This window comes from Staurois parvus, unplaced genomic scaffold (assembly GCF_062004578.1).
Source record: "Staurois parvus isolate SC_StPar_1 unplaced genomic scaffold, SC_StPar_1.0 ptg000008l, whole genome shotgun sequence".
Taxonomy (NCBI): domain Eukaryota; kingdom Metazoa; phylum Chordata; class Amphibia; order Anura; family Ranidae; genus Staurois; species Staurois parvus.
Window position 1 is genome coordinate 1,486,576 of NW_028317804.1, and position 17,173 is coordinate 1,503,748.

At 47.7% G+C, this 17,173-nt stretch overlaps 1 protein-coding gene across 1 annotated transcript in view; it reads left to right on the forward strand.

Moving 5' to 3' along the window:
• Positions 1-4,855: 4,855 nt before the first annotated feature.
• TSEN54 (tRNA splicing endonuclease subunit 54) overlaps positions 4,856-17,173 on the forward strand; it is a 28,714-nt gene continuing 16,396 nt past the window's right edge. Inside the window, exon 1 of the mRNA XM_089668805.1 lies at positions 4,856-5,100. Within this exon, the coding sequence (XP_089524931.1) occupies positions 5,093-5,100 (8 nt within the window). The 5' untranslated portion in view covers positions 4,856-5,092. The remainder of the gene's footprint in view (positions 5,101-17,173) is intronic.

The window sequence follows — 17,173 nt, forward strand, 5'->3', positions numbered from 1 at the left end:
TCCAGACCCGGTCCCGGGACTGTCACACGGCGCAGTAAACAAACATGGCGGCCTCCGTTCCTGTGTGTATAAAAATTTTTTTGTGTTGTCACACTTTGCGTTTAGGGCAGCTCATTTATTTCAAGGGGCTGCCATACAGTACATGTGACAAACTCAGCAAAGATGCTTGTGTCTTTTTGAGCTTTGCCTGATTCTTAGCCACATCTTTTGTTACATTTTTTCACATTAAGTTTTTCCTGCACAAAATCACAGCATCCTGCGTAGCACTTTTTGGTGCCAATAAGCATTGGTAGCACAGCAAGTACATCATGCGGTTTTGGCATGTTCATGCGCTACTGTAATGTGAAAGCAGCCTGCTGCAGTATGTGTTGCTGGTGTAAAATGGTGTGCATGGTGAATGACACCCCAAACACATCAAGCAGATGGGTAGCTTTGTGTGCAAAAATGTGTGTAAATGTGACAAAATGCATTGATAACAATGTATGAAGCTCAAATAGTAGCCTGTGTTTACTGCATTCTTTTCATGAATGTGTGTAAAATAGCAAAGAAAAAAAAATCACAAAATAACACATTCAATGCACATTTACAAAAAAACAAATGACAAGTGTGCATTGTGCAAGTGTGCAAAACAAACAAATTTGGTTAGTTTTTATTCGAAATCGAACAAATGTTGGATTCGGTAAAATCATTCAATTCATTTTTGGGATTCGTTTCGGTAAATCGTATTTGAATTCAGTTCGAAAACATTTCGACCAAATTTGAAAAGTTGTTAACATTCGAAATTGTTTCAACCAAATTTGAAATTGATTCAATGAAATTCAAAAAATCGTTCAAATCGAAAAGATTTCAACCGAATTCGATAAAATTCTGCCAAATTCGAAAAGTTAAGCTGGCCATACATGTGTAGATTTGAAAATGTATTTATTATTATTTATTTATTTCACGTACTTATATAGCGACGTCAATTTATGCAGCGCTTTACATATATATTATGCATTCACATCAGTCCCTAACCCTCAAGGGGTGTACAATCTAAGGTCCCTAACTTACATTCACATACTAGGGCCAATTTAGACAGGATTCTATTCAACCACATTTAGACAGGATTCAACCAGAGTACCCGGAGGAAACACACGCAGGCACAGGGAGAACATACAAACTCCAGGCAGGTGGTGCCGTGGCTGGGATTCAAACCAGCGACCCTAGTACTGCCAGGCGGAAGTGCTAACCATTTAGTAAAAAAAATAAAAGTCAGTAGCTACAAAAACTGTAGCTGCTGACTTTTATTAATCGGAAACTTACCTGTCTCTAAATCCCGTGGTGTCTTCCCACCTCAGCAGCCCATTTCACCAGCCGTCCTGTGTTCCCGGCGCCAGAATCTTCAGTGTCGGCTATTGACAGCCTGTGGCTTCACTACTCATTGCGCGAGTAGTGCTGCCTTTGTGAATGCTGCCTTTGTGAATGGGACCTGTCACGTGTCCCAGAAGACTACGGGGAGGGAGGAAGGAGGACAACTTCTGCTTCCAATCACCTGGGCGATCGCAGAGGAAGTGGGAGCGAGTACCTGTCAAGTTCAGGTACCTGCTCCCCAAAGGTGCCAATCTTTAAAGGGGAGCGGGGGACCAGTTCTTAAAGCGGAAATTCCCCTTTTGGGTGGAGCTCCGCTTTTAAATTGGTTTTCAAATGTTTGTTCAATTCTTTTATTTTTAATTTGTTTTCAAATCGAATTTTCGTTATTTCGAATTCGTTTAAATTCATTATTTTTGTAATTCGAAATTCTGATACATTCGAATCTCTGAATAACGAAAACATTCGTCCGAAATTCGATTCAGAACGAAACAAACCGCACATGTCTAGTAAAAGGTCACTGTTTTATTTGCATAAAGATTCAGCCATGAATTGGATATACAGTACAATTGTTCTGTGTAAATTGCCTATTAGCTGGTTGAATGATTTATTGCAAACTGATATTTTATAAGTGTAGATTAAAACAGGACACCACACTGAACAACAGAAAACAGATAGGAATCAGAAAATGGCAGAGTACACTACAACATTTATTAAAAATAAAATGAATGTTTTGGTGTGCTCATTTAGCAGTTTTAAAAAAGTCAAAAATATGTCTTATTCCCCAAGTTTTCATTGTGTTTCATTCCCACAATATTATCACTGCAAAATCCCTATTGTTAAAGTGAAAATGTAGACTTAAAATGGTATTAAACCCAAAAGCTTTCTTTCTTTGTATTTACCCCAGTTGATCCTGCCAGTAAGTCAACAAAACAAGCAGTCCTGCAGATGTAGCAGTTAAAGGGTTGAGAAAAAAACATTCTCTGCTGACAGGGGTGCTTTGAATGATCACCTTTTATTTTTTTACCATTATCCCAAAAGGAACAAAACTATTGATGTAACTACTTATAACCTGTGATCTGGAGTTTGGCTTTCATTTGTTAGTGTATCTAAATCTGCTAATACATCTACAATGCATTGAAAAAATATTCATACCCCTAATACCCCTTAAAATTTTCCACATTTTGTCATGTTACAACCAAAAAAGGTAAATGTATTTTACTGGGATTTTATGTGATAGACCAACACAAAGTGGCACATAATTGTGAAGTGAAAGGAAAATGATAAATGGTTTTCAAATTTTTTTACAAATAAATCTGTGAAAAGCGTGACGTGCATTTGTAGTCAGCCCTCCTGAATCAATACTTTGTAGAACCACCTTTCACTGCAATTACAGCTGCAAGGCTTTTGGGGGATGTGTCTACCAGCTTTGCACATCTAGAAAGTGAAATCTTTGCCCATTCTTCTTTGCAAAATAGCTCACGTTCTGTCAGATTGGATGGAGAGCATCTGAACAGTAATTTTCAAGTCTTGCCACAGATTCTCAGTTGGATTTGGGTCTGGACTTTGACTGGGCCATTATAACACGTGAATATGCTTTGATCGAATCCATTTTATTGTAGCTCTGGCTGTATGTTTCGGGTCATTGTCCTGCTGGAAGGTGAACCTCCGCCCCAGTCTCAAGTCTTTTGCAGATTCTAACAGGTTTTCTTCTAACGTTGCCCTGTATTTGGCTCCATCCATCTTCCCATCAACTTTGACCAGCTTCCCTGTCCCTGCTGAAGAAAAGCATCCCCGCAACATGTAGCTGCCACCACCATGTTTCACGGTAGCATTTTGCTTTTATGCCAAAAAGTAAAATTTTGGTTTCATCTGACCAGAGCACATTCTTCCACATGTTTGCTGTGTCCTCCACATGGCTTCTCAAAAACTGCAAACGGAACTTCTTATGGCTTTCTTTCAACAATGGCTCTCTTCTTACCACTCTTCCATAAAGGCCAGATTTGTGGAGTGCATGACTGATACTTGTCTTGTGGACAGATTCTCCCATCTGAGCTCTGGATCTCTGCAGCTCCTCCAGAGTTACCATGAGCCTCTTGGATGCTTCTCTGATTAATGCTCTCCCTGCCCGGCCTGTCAGTTTAGGTGGACGGCCATGTGATGGTAGGTTTGCAGTTGTGCCATACTCTTTCCATTTTTGGTGCTGGATTGAACAGTGCTCCGTGAGATGTTCAAAGCTTGGGATATTTTTTTACAACCTAACCTTGCTTTCAACTTCTCCACAATTTTATCCTTGACCTGTCTGGTATATTCCTTGGCCTTCATGATGCTGTTTGGTCATTACTGTTCTCTAATAAACCTCTGAGGGCTTCAGAGAACAGCTGTATTTACACTGAGAATAAATTACACACAGGTGGACTCTATTTACTAATTAGGTGACTTCTGAAGGCAATTGGTTCCACTAGATTATAATTAGGGGTATCAGAGTAAAGAGGGCTGAATACAAATGCATGCCACATTTTTAGATATTTATTTGTAAAAAATGTTGAAAATCATTTATCATTTTCCTTCCATGTCACAATTATGTGCCACTTTGTGTTGGTCTATCACATAAACTTCCAATAAAATACATTTATGTTTTTGGTTGTAGCATGACAAAATGTGGAAACTATCAAGGGGTATGAATACTTTTTCAAGGCACAGTAACACTCCCCTGTCCCCAGATTGACAATGCTGCTGTCCAAAAGTGCCCCCTCTGCTTCTTCTTTCAGAGTGGGGGTACTCTAATATAGGAGATGTGTTACTGGCCAAATCACCAGGGGGAGAAAAAAACTAAAAGATACATTTAAAGCGGAGTTCCACCCAAAAGCGGAAGTGAGCCGGGCATTCGGCCCCTTCCTTCCTTCCGCAGTCTCCTGGGAACCTTCACAGGTCCCAGAAGACTGCCGGACCGATCAGGAGGCGCAGTCGCAATGGGCACTGGCTGCAAGCTGTCACAGCCTGGTGCCCACAGTTGAGATGCTGGCACCGCGTAGAGAGGGAGAGAAGGGACGGCACGGGTGAGAAAATCGCTGGACCCCTGGGACAGGTAAGAGTGTGTTTATTAAAAGTCAGCAGCTACAGTTTTTTTAGCTGCTGACTTTTAATAAACACAAAAACGGCTAGAACTCCACTGTAACGCAACCTCCACATCTAATTGTTGGTAAACTGCAATAGATAACATTTTGTTCTTGGGTTTAATACTGCTTTAAAATAAAAAAAAGTCAGTCAGTAGGATGATTTGTTACAAATATGTACTGTGGTGTGTATTTGCAATAATAGGAATGTTGGGTCATTTCCTGTGCTGGTTTTACTGTATATTTTGCATTGATTTCTAAAGGAAACTACAGTATGTGACCAGCAGGTGGCGCTAAATGTAATAGCAGTTTCATATGGAAATACCGCCCTCTAGTGGGGAAATGTGGTATTATCCATCTAACCTATTTATTTCTTCCAGCATGACGTGAACGCAGAGCTGAGATCAGTAGGGGTCGCTGTAGGAGGTCTCCTTCTATCACATGACACCCCTCTCTGTACAGAGCACACAGCCAGTCAGTGCTCTGGGTATACGGAGAGATGAACAGACCGGACTGACGGACTCAGCTACACAGAGGGCGCGTTTGTCGGGTCATACCCTCTCGTACATCACAGCTTGTAATGTGGGCGGAGAACCGGGACCGGATGTCCGGCCGAGGAGCACTTCCTGATGTTAAGGTGAGACTGTGTGAACACGTGTACATTTGCACCTGGTGTGACCTGTACACCCTGAGCTCTACACCCTGGACTGACCTGTACACCCGGGACTGACCTGTACACCTGGGAGTGAACTGTACACCCTGAGCTCTACACCCAGGACTGACCTGTAGACCCTGAGCACTACACCCGGGACTGACCTGTAGACCCTGAGCACTACACCCGGGACTGACCTGTACACCTGGGACTCAACTGTACACCCTGAGCTCTACACCCAGGACTGACCTGTAGACCCTGAGCACTACACCCGGGACTGACCTGTAGACCCTGAGCACTACACCCGGGACTGACCTGTACACCTGGGACTCAACTGTACACCCTGAGCTCTACACCCAGGACTGACCTATACACCCGGGACTGACCTGTACACCCCGAGCTGTACACCCGGGACTGACCTGTACACCCTGAGCACTACACCTGGGACTGAACTGTACACCCTGAGCACTACACCTGGGACTGACCTGTACACCCCGAGCACTACACCCGGGACTGACCTGTACACCCTGAGCACTACACCTGGGACTGACCTGTACACCCCGAGCTCTACATTCGGGACTGACCTGTACACCCCGAGCTCTACATTCGGGACTGACCTGTACACCCCGAGCTCTACACCCGGGACTGACCTGTACACCCTGAGCACTACACCCGGGACTGACCTGTACACCCTGAGCACTACACCTGGGACTGACCTGTACACCTGGGACTGAACTGTACACCCCGAGCTCTACACCCGGGACTGAACTGTACACCCCGAGCACTACACCCGGGACTGACCTGTACACCCCGAGCACTACACCCGGTACTGACCTGTAGACCCTGAGCACTACACCCGGTACTGACCTGTAGACCCTGAGCACTACACCCGGGACTGACCTGTACACCTGGGACTCAACTGTACACCCTGAGCTCTACACCCAGGACTGACCTATACACCCGGGACTGACCTGTACACCCCGAGCTGTACACCCGGGACTGACCTGTACACCCTGAGCACTACACCTGGGACTGAACTGTACACCCTGAGCACTACACCTGGGACTGAACTGTACACCCCGAGCACTACACCCGGGACTGACCTGTACACCCTGAGCACTACACCTGGGACTGAACTGTACACCCCGAGCTCTACATTCGGGACTGACCTGTACACCCCGAGCTCTACACCCGGGACTGACCTGTACACCCTGAGCACTACACCCGGGACTGACCTGTACACCCTGAGCACTACACCTGGGACTGACCTGTACACCTGGGACTGAACTGTACACCCCGAGCTCTACACCCGGGACTGACCTGTACACCCCGAGCTGTACACCCGGGACTGACCTGTACACCCCGAGCTCTACACCCGGGACTGACCTGTACACCCCGAGCTCTACACCCGGGACTGACCTGTACACCCCGAGCTCTACACCCGGGACTGACCTGTACACCCCGAGCACTACACCCGGGACTGACCTGTACACCCCGAGCACTACACCCGGGACTGACCTGTACACCCCGAGCACTACACCCGGGACTGACCTGTACACCCCGAGCACTACACCCGGGACTGACCTGTACACCCCGAGCACTACACCCGGGACTGACCTGTACACCCCGAGCACTACACCCGGGACTGACCTGTACACCCCGAGCACTACACCCGGGACTGACCTGTACACCCCGAGCACTACACCCGGGACTGACCTGTACACCCCGAGCACTACACCCGGGACTGACCTGTACACCCCGAGCACTACACCCGGGACTGACCTGTACACCCCGAGCACTACACCCGGGACTGACCTGTACACCCCGAGCACTACACCCGGGACTGACCTGTACACCCCGAGCACTACACCCGGGACTGACCTGTACACCCCGAGCACTACACCCGGGACTGACCTGTACACCCCGAGCACTACACCCGGGACTGACCTGTACACCCCGAGCACTACACCCGGGACTGACCTGTACACCCCGAGCACTACACCCGGGACTGACCTGTACACCCCGAGCACTACACCCGGGACTGACCTGTACACCCCGAGCACTACACCCGGGACTGACCTGTACACCCCGAGCACTACACCCGGGACTGACCTGTACACCCCGAGCACTACACCCGGGACTGACCTGTACACCCCGAGCACTACACCCGGGACTGACCTGTACACCCCGAGCACTACACCCGGGACTGACCTGTACACCCCGAGCACTACACCCGGGACTGACCTGTACACCCCGAGCACTACACCCGGGACTGACCTGTACACCCCTATCACTGTACCCGGGACTGACCTGTACATCCTGAGCACTTCTGGGACTGACCTGTACACCCCGAGCACTACACCTGGGACTGACCTGTACACCCCGAGCACTACACCTGGGACTGACCTGTACACCCCGAGCACTACACCTGGGACTGACCTGTACACCCCGAGCACTACACCTGGGACTGACCTGTACACCCCGAGCACTACACCTGGGACTGACCTGTACACCCCGAGCACTACACCTGGGACTGACCTGTACACCCCGAGCACTGAGCTCTGTACCTGGACTGACCTGTGCACCCTGAGCACTACAACCGGGACTGACCTGTACACCCTGAGCACTACACCCGGGACTTACCTGTACATCCTGGTCACTGAGCTCTGTACCTGGACTGACCTGTACACCCTGAGCACTACACCTGGGACTGACCTGTACATACTGAGCACTACACCTGGAACTGACCTGTACACCCTGAGCACTGAGCTCTGTACCTGGACTGACCTGTACACCCTGAGCACTACAACCGGGACTGACCTGTACACCCTGAGCACTACAACCGGGACTGACCTGTACACCCTGAGCACTACACCCGGGACTTACCTGTACATCCTGGTCACTGAGCTCTGTACCTGGACTGACCTGTACACCCTGAGCACTACACCTGGGACTGACCTGTACATACTGAGCACTACACCTGGGACTGACCTGTACACTCCGAGCACTGAGCTCTGTACCTGGACTGACCTGTACACCCTGAGCACTACAACCGGGACTGACCTGTACACCCTGAGCACTACAACCGGGACTGACCTGTACACCCTGAGCACTACACCCGGGACTGACCTGTACATCCTGGTCACTGAGCTCTGTACCTGGACTGACCTGTACACCCTGAGCACTACACCTGGGACTGACCTGTACATACTGAGCACTAGACCTGGGACTGACCTGTACATCCTGAGCACTACACCTGGGACTGACCTGTACATCCTGAGCACTACACCTGGGACTGACCTGTACACAACGTCCGAGGGGTTGATGTACTAAAGACAGATTGTGCACTTTACAGGGGGACATGCACCTTGAAAAAGTGATCCAGACCATTCTAAATGGAGCTCTGCTGACTTTCATCATCATGATTATTATACAGGATTTATATAGTCTAGCAGTTTGCACAGCGCTTTAGATAAAGCGATGAAGGTAGACATTACAGTTACAATACAATTTGGTATAAGAGGAAACAGAGAGCCCTGCTTGTTAGAGCTTACAATCTAGGAGGAAGGGTTGAGGAATACAAAAGGTAATAGCTGTGGGGGATGAGCTGATGGAGGAAATAAAAGGCAGGTTACTAGTTAGAAGCAGAATAGGCTTCTTTAAGGAGAGAGGTTTTCAGCGATTGTCGAAAGGTGGATAGATTAGGAGATAGCTGGACAGATTAGGGTAGGGAGTTCCATAGGATGGGAGAAGTCCTGGAGGTGACATGGGAACTAGAGAGCAGAAGCTCTTGGGAGGACTAAAGAGAGCGGTTTGGTTGATATTTTGAGACCAGGTTGGTGATGTAGCTGGGGGCAGAGTTGTGGATGGCTTTGTAAGTTGTTGTTAGGATTTTGAATTTTATTCATTTGGTGAGTGGAAGCTAGTGGAGGGATCAGGAGAGAGGGGTAGCAGACACTGAATGGTTGGTAAGGTGGATGAGCCTGGCAGCAGCATTCATGATAGACTGAAGGGGGGATAGCCTATATACAGGTAAGCCAATGAGGAGGGAGTTGCAGTAGTGGAGGCGAGAGATAACCAGGGAGTGAATTAGGAGCTTTGTGGTATCATTGGTTAAAAAGGGGCGTATTCTGAAGAAGTTGCGGAGGTTGAGGCTGCATGATTTGGACAGGGATTGGATGTGGGCCTGATAGGATAGTTCAGAATCCAGGGTTACCCCTAGCACTTGGCATGCGGGGATGGGTTGATGGTGGTGCTATTGATCCTGACAGAGAAATCGGGGGAAGAGGCACATGAGGGATGAAATATTGATCAGTTTTGGATAGATTGAGTTTTAGGAAGTGGTGTGACATCCACTCTGATATGTCTGTTAGTAAATCGGTGATATGTGAGGAAACTGCTGGGGTGAGTTGAGCAGAGAGATAGATTTGTGTGTCATCAGCATAGAAATGGTATTGGAAACCATGGGAAGCTATAAGCTGACCCAAGGAAGAAGTGTAGATCGAGAATAGGAGAGGTCCAAGGACAAAACCTTGGGGGACCCCGATAATAAGGGGAATAGGAGAGGAGGAAGTAGAGTTGTAAGTGACACTGAAGGTGAGGTGAGATAGGTAAGATTCAAATCAATGGAGAGTGCAGTCACGAAGACCAAGTAGATGGAGTTTTTTTTTTTTTTTGAGGAGGGGGTGATCAACTGTTTCAGAGAGAGGTCCAAGAGTAAGAGTACGGAATAGTGACCATTAGTTTTAGCGGTTAGTAAGTTGTTTCTGAGTATTAGGAGATCAGTTTCTGTGGAGTGTTGTGGGCAAAATCCAGACTGAAGGGGGATCGAGAAGGTTATTATCAATGAGGTGGGAGATCAGCCGGTTGTAGACTAGACGTTCAAGAAGTTTGGAGGCAAAAGGGAGTAAGAAGAGGGGTCTTGGGTTGCTAAGATTGTTGGGGTCCAGTGAGGCCTTTTAAGTATGGGGGTGACTAGCGCATGTTTTAGAGAGTTGGGGAAAATGCCAGTAGAAAGGAAGAGATTGAAGATATGAGTTAAAGAATGAAGGATAGAGGCAGAGGGTGACCGTAGTATTTGTGAGGGAAAAGGGTCCAGGGGACAGTTGGTTAGGTGGGCTTTAGAAAAAAGTTTACCAACCTCCTCTGTTGTGGCTGGTTTAAACAAGGGAAGCACAACAACTAAATAGCACTTCTGCCTGGCAGTACTAGGGTCATTGGTTCGAATCCCAACCATGGCACCACCTGCCTGGAGTTTGCATATTCTCCTTGTGCCTGTGTGGGTTTCCTCTGGGTACTCTGGTTCCCTCCCACACTCCAAAGACATGCTGGTAGGTGAATTGGCTTCTGTCTAAATTGGCCCTAGTATGGATATGTATGAATGTGAGTTGGGGACCTTAAATTGTACGCCCCTTGAGGGTTAGGGACTGATGTGAACGTACTATATGTATATATACACACATGTAAAGCGCTGCGTAAATTTATGGCGCTACATAAGTACAAATAAATAAAATAAGCCTAGATTGTGCAGGTGGACAAGGAGTGTAGGGTGAAGGCGATATCTGTGCAGAGGATATCTTGTCATGAATTGTATCAATCTTATTTTTGAAGCGATTAGCAATCTCCTGGGCAGTGAGTTAGTTATGTAGGCCATAGACGGGTCGTTTATCGGTCGATTTTTCGTCCGCACAAAAAATAGGCCGCTATTCATGCTGTTAGTGGGGCAAGCCCTTTGGCCTTTTATCACGGATCTTCTCGTTTAGTTTTATCGGTCATGCTGGTGTCTTGGAAATTCGCTTTGAATTAATTTTTCCTTACCGTGAGTACTCGCAGTTGGATGCGCAGAAATCCCCCATAAAGCTGTGCGAACTTCGCTTACCGCGACTGCAGCTAAACTCCACGATTCCTGCGCCTCCAACTGGTTTAGCTCTGTTGAGATGTGGGGAAATGGAGCTGCCGTTACCCAGGAATGATCAGGCGACACTCTCAGGTTGCTGTTGGAATTCACATAGAGGCTGGCTCCAATCCCAGCCTCCGGTTTTATTACAAGCACACACACGCCCCCCACATGAGTCAGGTCAATCCCCTCCCACAGAACAATGCATGGGGAGTGTCTATACACAGAATGTACATTCCAATTGGAGCGTAGCCTTTCCTCTTATCTATAATGGGAGCCAGGTGCACCAGTCCTCCCCTCCCCCCATGAGCTCTCTGAGGAGAGCAAACTTCCCATATCCTATCAGCTCCTAGTAGTATGTACATTGTCTGTACAAGCATCCCCTAGATTAAACAGTCAGTCTGTATCTGAATGGGCCCGATACGATCTTTATTAAAACACATCCATCCAGATACAGTTCAGGTCGGTGGTGGTTTGTAAGATATACATGAGCCTACACGCGGAGTTCGCACTGCCTGGCGCCTGGCCATACGAAGTCCATGTGGTACTATGCTGCTGATATGTGGATACAGGCCCGCGGCCTACTGCCGGCGGCATTCGCATCGAATGCTGTGGTGGTATACACGCCGGTCTATAAGCGCAGATCTGACATCTCATCCATTACTGAGCTGAGTACTGTAATATATACATTGTAAATGCGCATGGCCTAATTGCAGCCTTCAGAGCTTTAATTAAGCCACACGAGAGATATATGTATAACACTAATATATGACACATTTAAAGTTCAGCCTGTAAATACAAAATTTCCATGACACTGGAAAATCAGCAAAAAACGGTCATTTTTCGTGGACATTGATGGCAGCATCGGCAACGGGGCCGACTGATTTTTTGTTTATCGGCCGAAAATTCGGCCGATAACGGCCTGTCTATGGCCTGCCTAAGTGGGTAGAGGTAATGAAGGATGAAGTAGAGACTTAAAGGTAGAAAAGAGTTGACTGGGATTGCATGAGAGGGTGTTAGAGAGAGTGATAAAATAGGTTTGTTTGGCAGTGTAGACAAGATTTGTATTTTTGAAGGGCATATTAATATTGGTCGACAGCTTGCTGGGTCTTAGTCTTGTTCCATAAACACTCAAGAGCACAGCTACTTTTTTTGAGACATCTGGTATTGTCTGTTTGCCAGGGCTGTAGTGATCTGGGGCCTAATTCTGTGTGTAGTGAGGGAGGCAAATGTGTCCACGGTGGATGACAGTGAACTTTTGTAGACAGAAGTGGCCAGGTTGGGGCAGGACGGAGCTGAGATTTTGTCATAGAGGCAATCTGTTGCAGAAAAAATAAGAGAAGGCTTAAGATAATGAAGGGTTCTACGGGTAACTGTTCGGTAGTTGGAAGCCAAGAAGGAAGAAGCCAAGGAGAGAATGAAGCTAATAAGGAAGTGATAAGAGAGAGGAAAAGGGATATTGGTGAGGTTGCAAGGAGTGCATGGGTAGGAGACTACAAAGTCGAGGCAGTAACCATTAAAGTAAGTAGAAGCATGTTTCCATTGTTTTAGGTCAAAAGAAGTGGTTAGGCTCAAAAGTTTAAAAGTAGCAGGAGTGTTAAGCTTAGCAGGGATGTTGAAGTCACCAAGAAGGATTGTGGGAATTTCAGAAGAAAGTAAGGCAGCTAAGCACAGAAGTCATCAAAGAAGCTTGATATCGGTCCAGGAGGCCGATAGATTACAGCAGTTCTTAACCCCTTCACGCGAGCGTACACAAATATGCGGCCTATCGATCTTCCACATACTCGTGTACCATTTGTAAATAAACGTGGTGAGAGCACGTGTCTCTGCATCCCACGGAAAGGTCCCGATCTCTTCTTGCGAACAGGACCTTTTCCAATCATGTGACCACCATGACAGCCAATCATGGCGGTCACATGACCCTAAGCCCCTCCCCGCTCCCGACGTCAGAAACCCCTTAAAGGACCGGGAGGCATCAGCGCGAAGGGGTTAAAGAAACTGAAGAGAACAGATGAATACAGTGAACTTCAAATGAGGACAGGGAGGTGAATGAAGGACCTGAACAGTGCTTTGAGGGGGTAGGAGGATTCCAACTCCATCTCCTTTCCGTCCACTAGGCCTGGGAGAGTGAGTCAAGAGGAGACCACCATGGGAGTGGGCAGAAGGAGAGGGAAAATCAGATTCATGAAGCCAGGTTTCCGTAATTGCAAGTAGGTTAAAGGAGTTTGTGATAAAAAGATCATGGACAGATGTGAGTTTGTTACAGACAGAGCAGGCATTCCAAAGAGCACAGGAAAAGGGGAGGCTGGTTCTAGGAAGAAGAGGAATAGTAACCAGATTGTGTGGATTGCGGCCGCTGTTAGAGGATAGGGGGTGCCGGGTGTATTGGTCAAGGGAAAAAGATGGCGGCCCAGGATATGGGGAAATGTCTCCAGATGTTAGAAGAAGCAGAAAGTTGAGAGAGGTAATATGGGAGTATGAGTTATATGGAGGGACATGTCCCAGTGTCCTGGAGGATTTATTAGTATCTGGAGTCAGAATTAGCAGGAGTTGAGTACAGTAGAAAGGTGAAGACAGGAGTGAGGGTGATATATATAAGCTGTAGGGTGGAGAAGAGGGATGAAGGCGAGAGAGTTTGAAGAGAGTAAATACAACAGTGAGAAGGAGGAGTACTGAGTGCATGTTACAGAGTGGTGAGAGGAAGATGCAGACTGGGTAAGAGCTGAAACAGATGGATGGGGAAACAGGTCACCTGTAGTCTGTTTAGTATTTGAGGTTGTCTGCTGTGGTTTCCCGCTTTTTGCTTTCGCCAAAGTGCAATGCTCAATACTTAATCCAAGATCAATACTTTATCCAAGATGATAGTTGCTAATGCTACCCCTGGCTGTGCTGCCCCTAAGGAAGGCCTAAGTTGATACTGAGTTGGGTGGGGGTATTGCTATTAATCAGTTTGGAATGCATAGCAGAGACACATGGCTAGCAGGGGTAACTTCTCACTCCAAAGGAGGACTACAACAGAGCAGAATGGCAGAGCTGTAAAGATCAGGATTAGCTCATAAATTTGGGTTAGACAATAACAGCAAAATAAACACCACAGTAATATGGACCGAGTTAAAGATTTTGGAAGCAGTAAGAATTATGAATAAGAACATTGATAGTTATGAATCAGCTCCAGTTAGAGGTGGATTTTAAAAGCACTATAGGTTACCATATAGCAGTGCAGGGTGAATTAGCATTCATACATGGCATGGGCGATAGTACAGATGGATATTGCTCGCAGACATTTACCTGTGATGGAATAGAGAAGAGTTATTTAGATGATGCAGAGCCAAAGTGCAATGCTTAATACTTTAATCCAAGATCAATACTTTATCCAAGATGATAGTTGCCAATGCTACCCCTGGCTGTGCTACCCATGTACAGGCAAAAAAGGCTGACTACACCCTGGGGAAAATTCCCTTGTAAAGTGAACAGCCTATAAACCACTTGCCCTCCAGAATGCCAGCAGTGCGTTACTTTAATTGACAACTGCGTGATCATGCAATGCTGTGCTCAAATTAAATTTATGTTATCTTTTCCCCACAAATAGAGCTTTCTTTTGGTGGTATTTGATCACCTCTGCGCTTTTTACTTTTTGCGCTATAAACAAAAAAACTGACAATTTTGAAAAAATATTTTTTTCTTATTTTCTGCTATAAAACATATCCAATAAATGTTAACATAACAATTATAACAAACATGTCATACTTACCTGCTCTGTGCAATGGTTTCACACAGAGCAGCTCTGATCCTCCTGTTCTCGGGTCCCATGTTGGCTCTGCTGGCCCCTCCTCCTTACTAAGTGCTCCCAGAGAAAGCAGCTTGCTCTGGGGGCACTCGTGTGTTCCTTCCCGAGCCACCTGTGTGTTGATAAGACACAGAGCACAGATCAGCCCTGCCCCTGCTTCCTCCCCACTGGATGTGATTAACATCAGGCATCAGGAGGAACCAATGGCTCCCACTGCTGTCTCTGAGCCAATGAGGAAAGAGATCTGGGAGAGCCGCTGCTTTTGTGCACATCATTGTATCGAGATCTGGCTTAGGTAAGTATTGGGGGGCTGAGGGGGGAGCTGCACACAGGTTTTTTTACCTTGCTGCCTAGAATGCATGAAGGTATAAAATCTTCAGCCTTTAGAACCACTTTAATCTTTAGTGAGTCCACCCCCACTTGTGCTCCCTGAGGTCTGATCTCTGTTTCTGGGACCAGTGTCAGCTACACACTCTTCATCTCTCTATATACAATGCTGACCATAGTACACATTGACCATAATATTCTGTGTTCATTAGGATGAAGTGATGAATTCTAGAAATGTCCCCGGCGATCTGCGTTCACTATTGTGGGGATGTAATAAACTCTGATTAGCCATAACATTATGACCGCTGACAGGTAAAGTGAATAAAATCGATTATCTCATTAAATCTGTAGGTGGGTGGAATATGTTATGCAACAAGTAATCATGTTGCCCTGAAGCTGATGTGTTGAAAGAATAAAAAATGGGCAAGTGTAAGGATTTAAATGACAATGGCTAGACGACTGGGTGAGAGCATCTCAAAAACTGTAGCTCTTGTAGGATGTTCCCAGTTTGCAGCAAAAACTTGTTATTCTCTTATACAGCAGGACAACAAAAAAATACAATGGAGTTCAGATTTAGGTCATGTATACCTGTCAGGGATCCCGGGTCCTCGGCGGCGCGCGCATGCGCAGACCGCCGATCCGTCCCAGCCGGCGAGCGCAGAATCCTCGGCGATCGCGGCGGCCGCGCATGCGCAGTAGCGATCGCGGCCGCACCAATGGGAGAGCAGGGCGCCCTATTTAAAGCTGCCTGTGCATCTCCAAGTTGCCGCAAGGTCTCGTTCCTGTTCCTGTAAGTACGCTTCTTGTTGCCAAACTCTGCCTGTCCTGTTTATGCTGACCTTCTCCTGCTCTGACCCCGGCTCGTCCCTGACCATCCTTCTGCCTGACCTCCTGCACCGCGCTGCCCGCTACCTGCTGAACCTGGCTTGTGACCCCGACCATTCTCCGCTTGCTCCCCCGTACCACGCTGCCCGCACAATACCGACCCGGCTAGTCTGACCTCGCCTACTCCTGATAGCTGCCCATCCATCCCGCTCGGATCAGGATCTGTCATCCCATCCATCCCGCTCGGATCGGGATCTGTCATCCCCTTCACAGCAGGCTCTACCCGGGCACATACCCTCAGCGGGACCCCTCTGCCACCGCCGGGGTGCCCAGGGACGCGACCTGGTTTCAGTCTTGCACCAAGTCCATCCCCACCATCAGGGGCCCTGGTGAAAAGGCAGACTGGGACTTAGACTCCGCGTCCTGGAAAACCCCGTGCCGTGGACCACTAGAGATCCCGTTGGGCGGAGCCTGACAGTACCTTGCGGCCATGACTGAGCCTGGAAGGGGAACTTCCCCTCTGGACGACATCTGTCGACAGATGGAGACCCTTACACTGGGAATTAGGGGCCTACAGGAAAGTTATACGGTATTGGACAGACGCACGCAGACCTTAGCTACCCCTACCAGGGGGTCTGGGGAACCCATTAGGAAGACTCCGGGGTTGTTACCCGCACCAGAACCCCGTGTCCCCACACCGGAACGTTTTTCCGGAGACCGAAGTAGATTCAGGGCCTTTCGTAACTCCTGTCAGTTATACTTTGACCTCCAGCCTCAGACCTTTTCCTCCGAATCAGTGAGGGTAGGGTTCATTATTTCCCTACTACAGGGGGGACCCCAAGACTGGGCCCACCGTCTCCGAGAGAAGCGAGACCCACTATTGCAGTCAGTGACGGTATTTTTTGAGGCTATGGCCCTCTTGTATGACGACCCGCTGCGCACCGCAACGGCCGAGAGGGCCCTATATACACTCAGGCAGGGTCACCAGACAGTGGAAGACTATGCCGCCGAATTCAGGCGTTGGCATAGTGACTGCCAATGGAACGAAGCGGCTCTGCACCACCAGTTCCGCGTAGGGTTAGCTGAACCCCTGAAGGACGAATTGGCCCGAATAGACATACCTAGCACTTTGGAGGCCTTGATAGCTTTGACTATTCGAATTGACCGCCGGTTACGGGAGCACAGGCAGGGAAGATGCAACCAAGGACAAGGATCAACTGGAA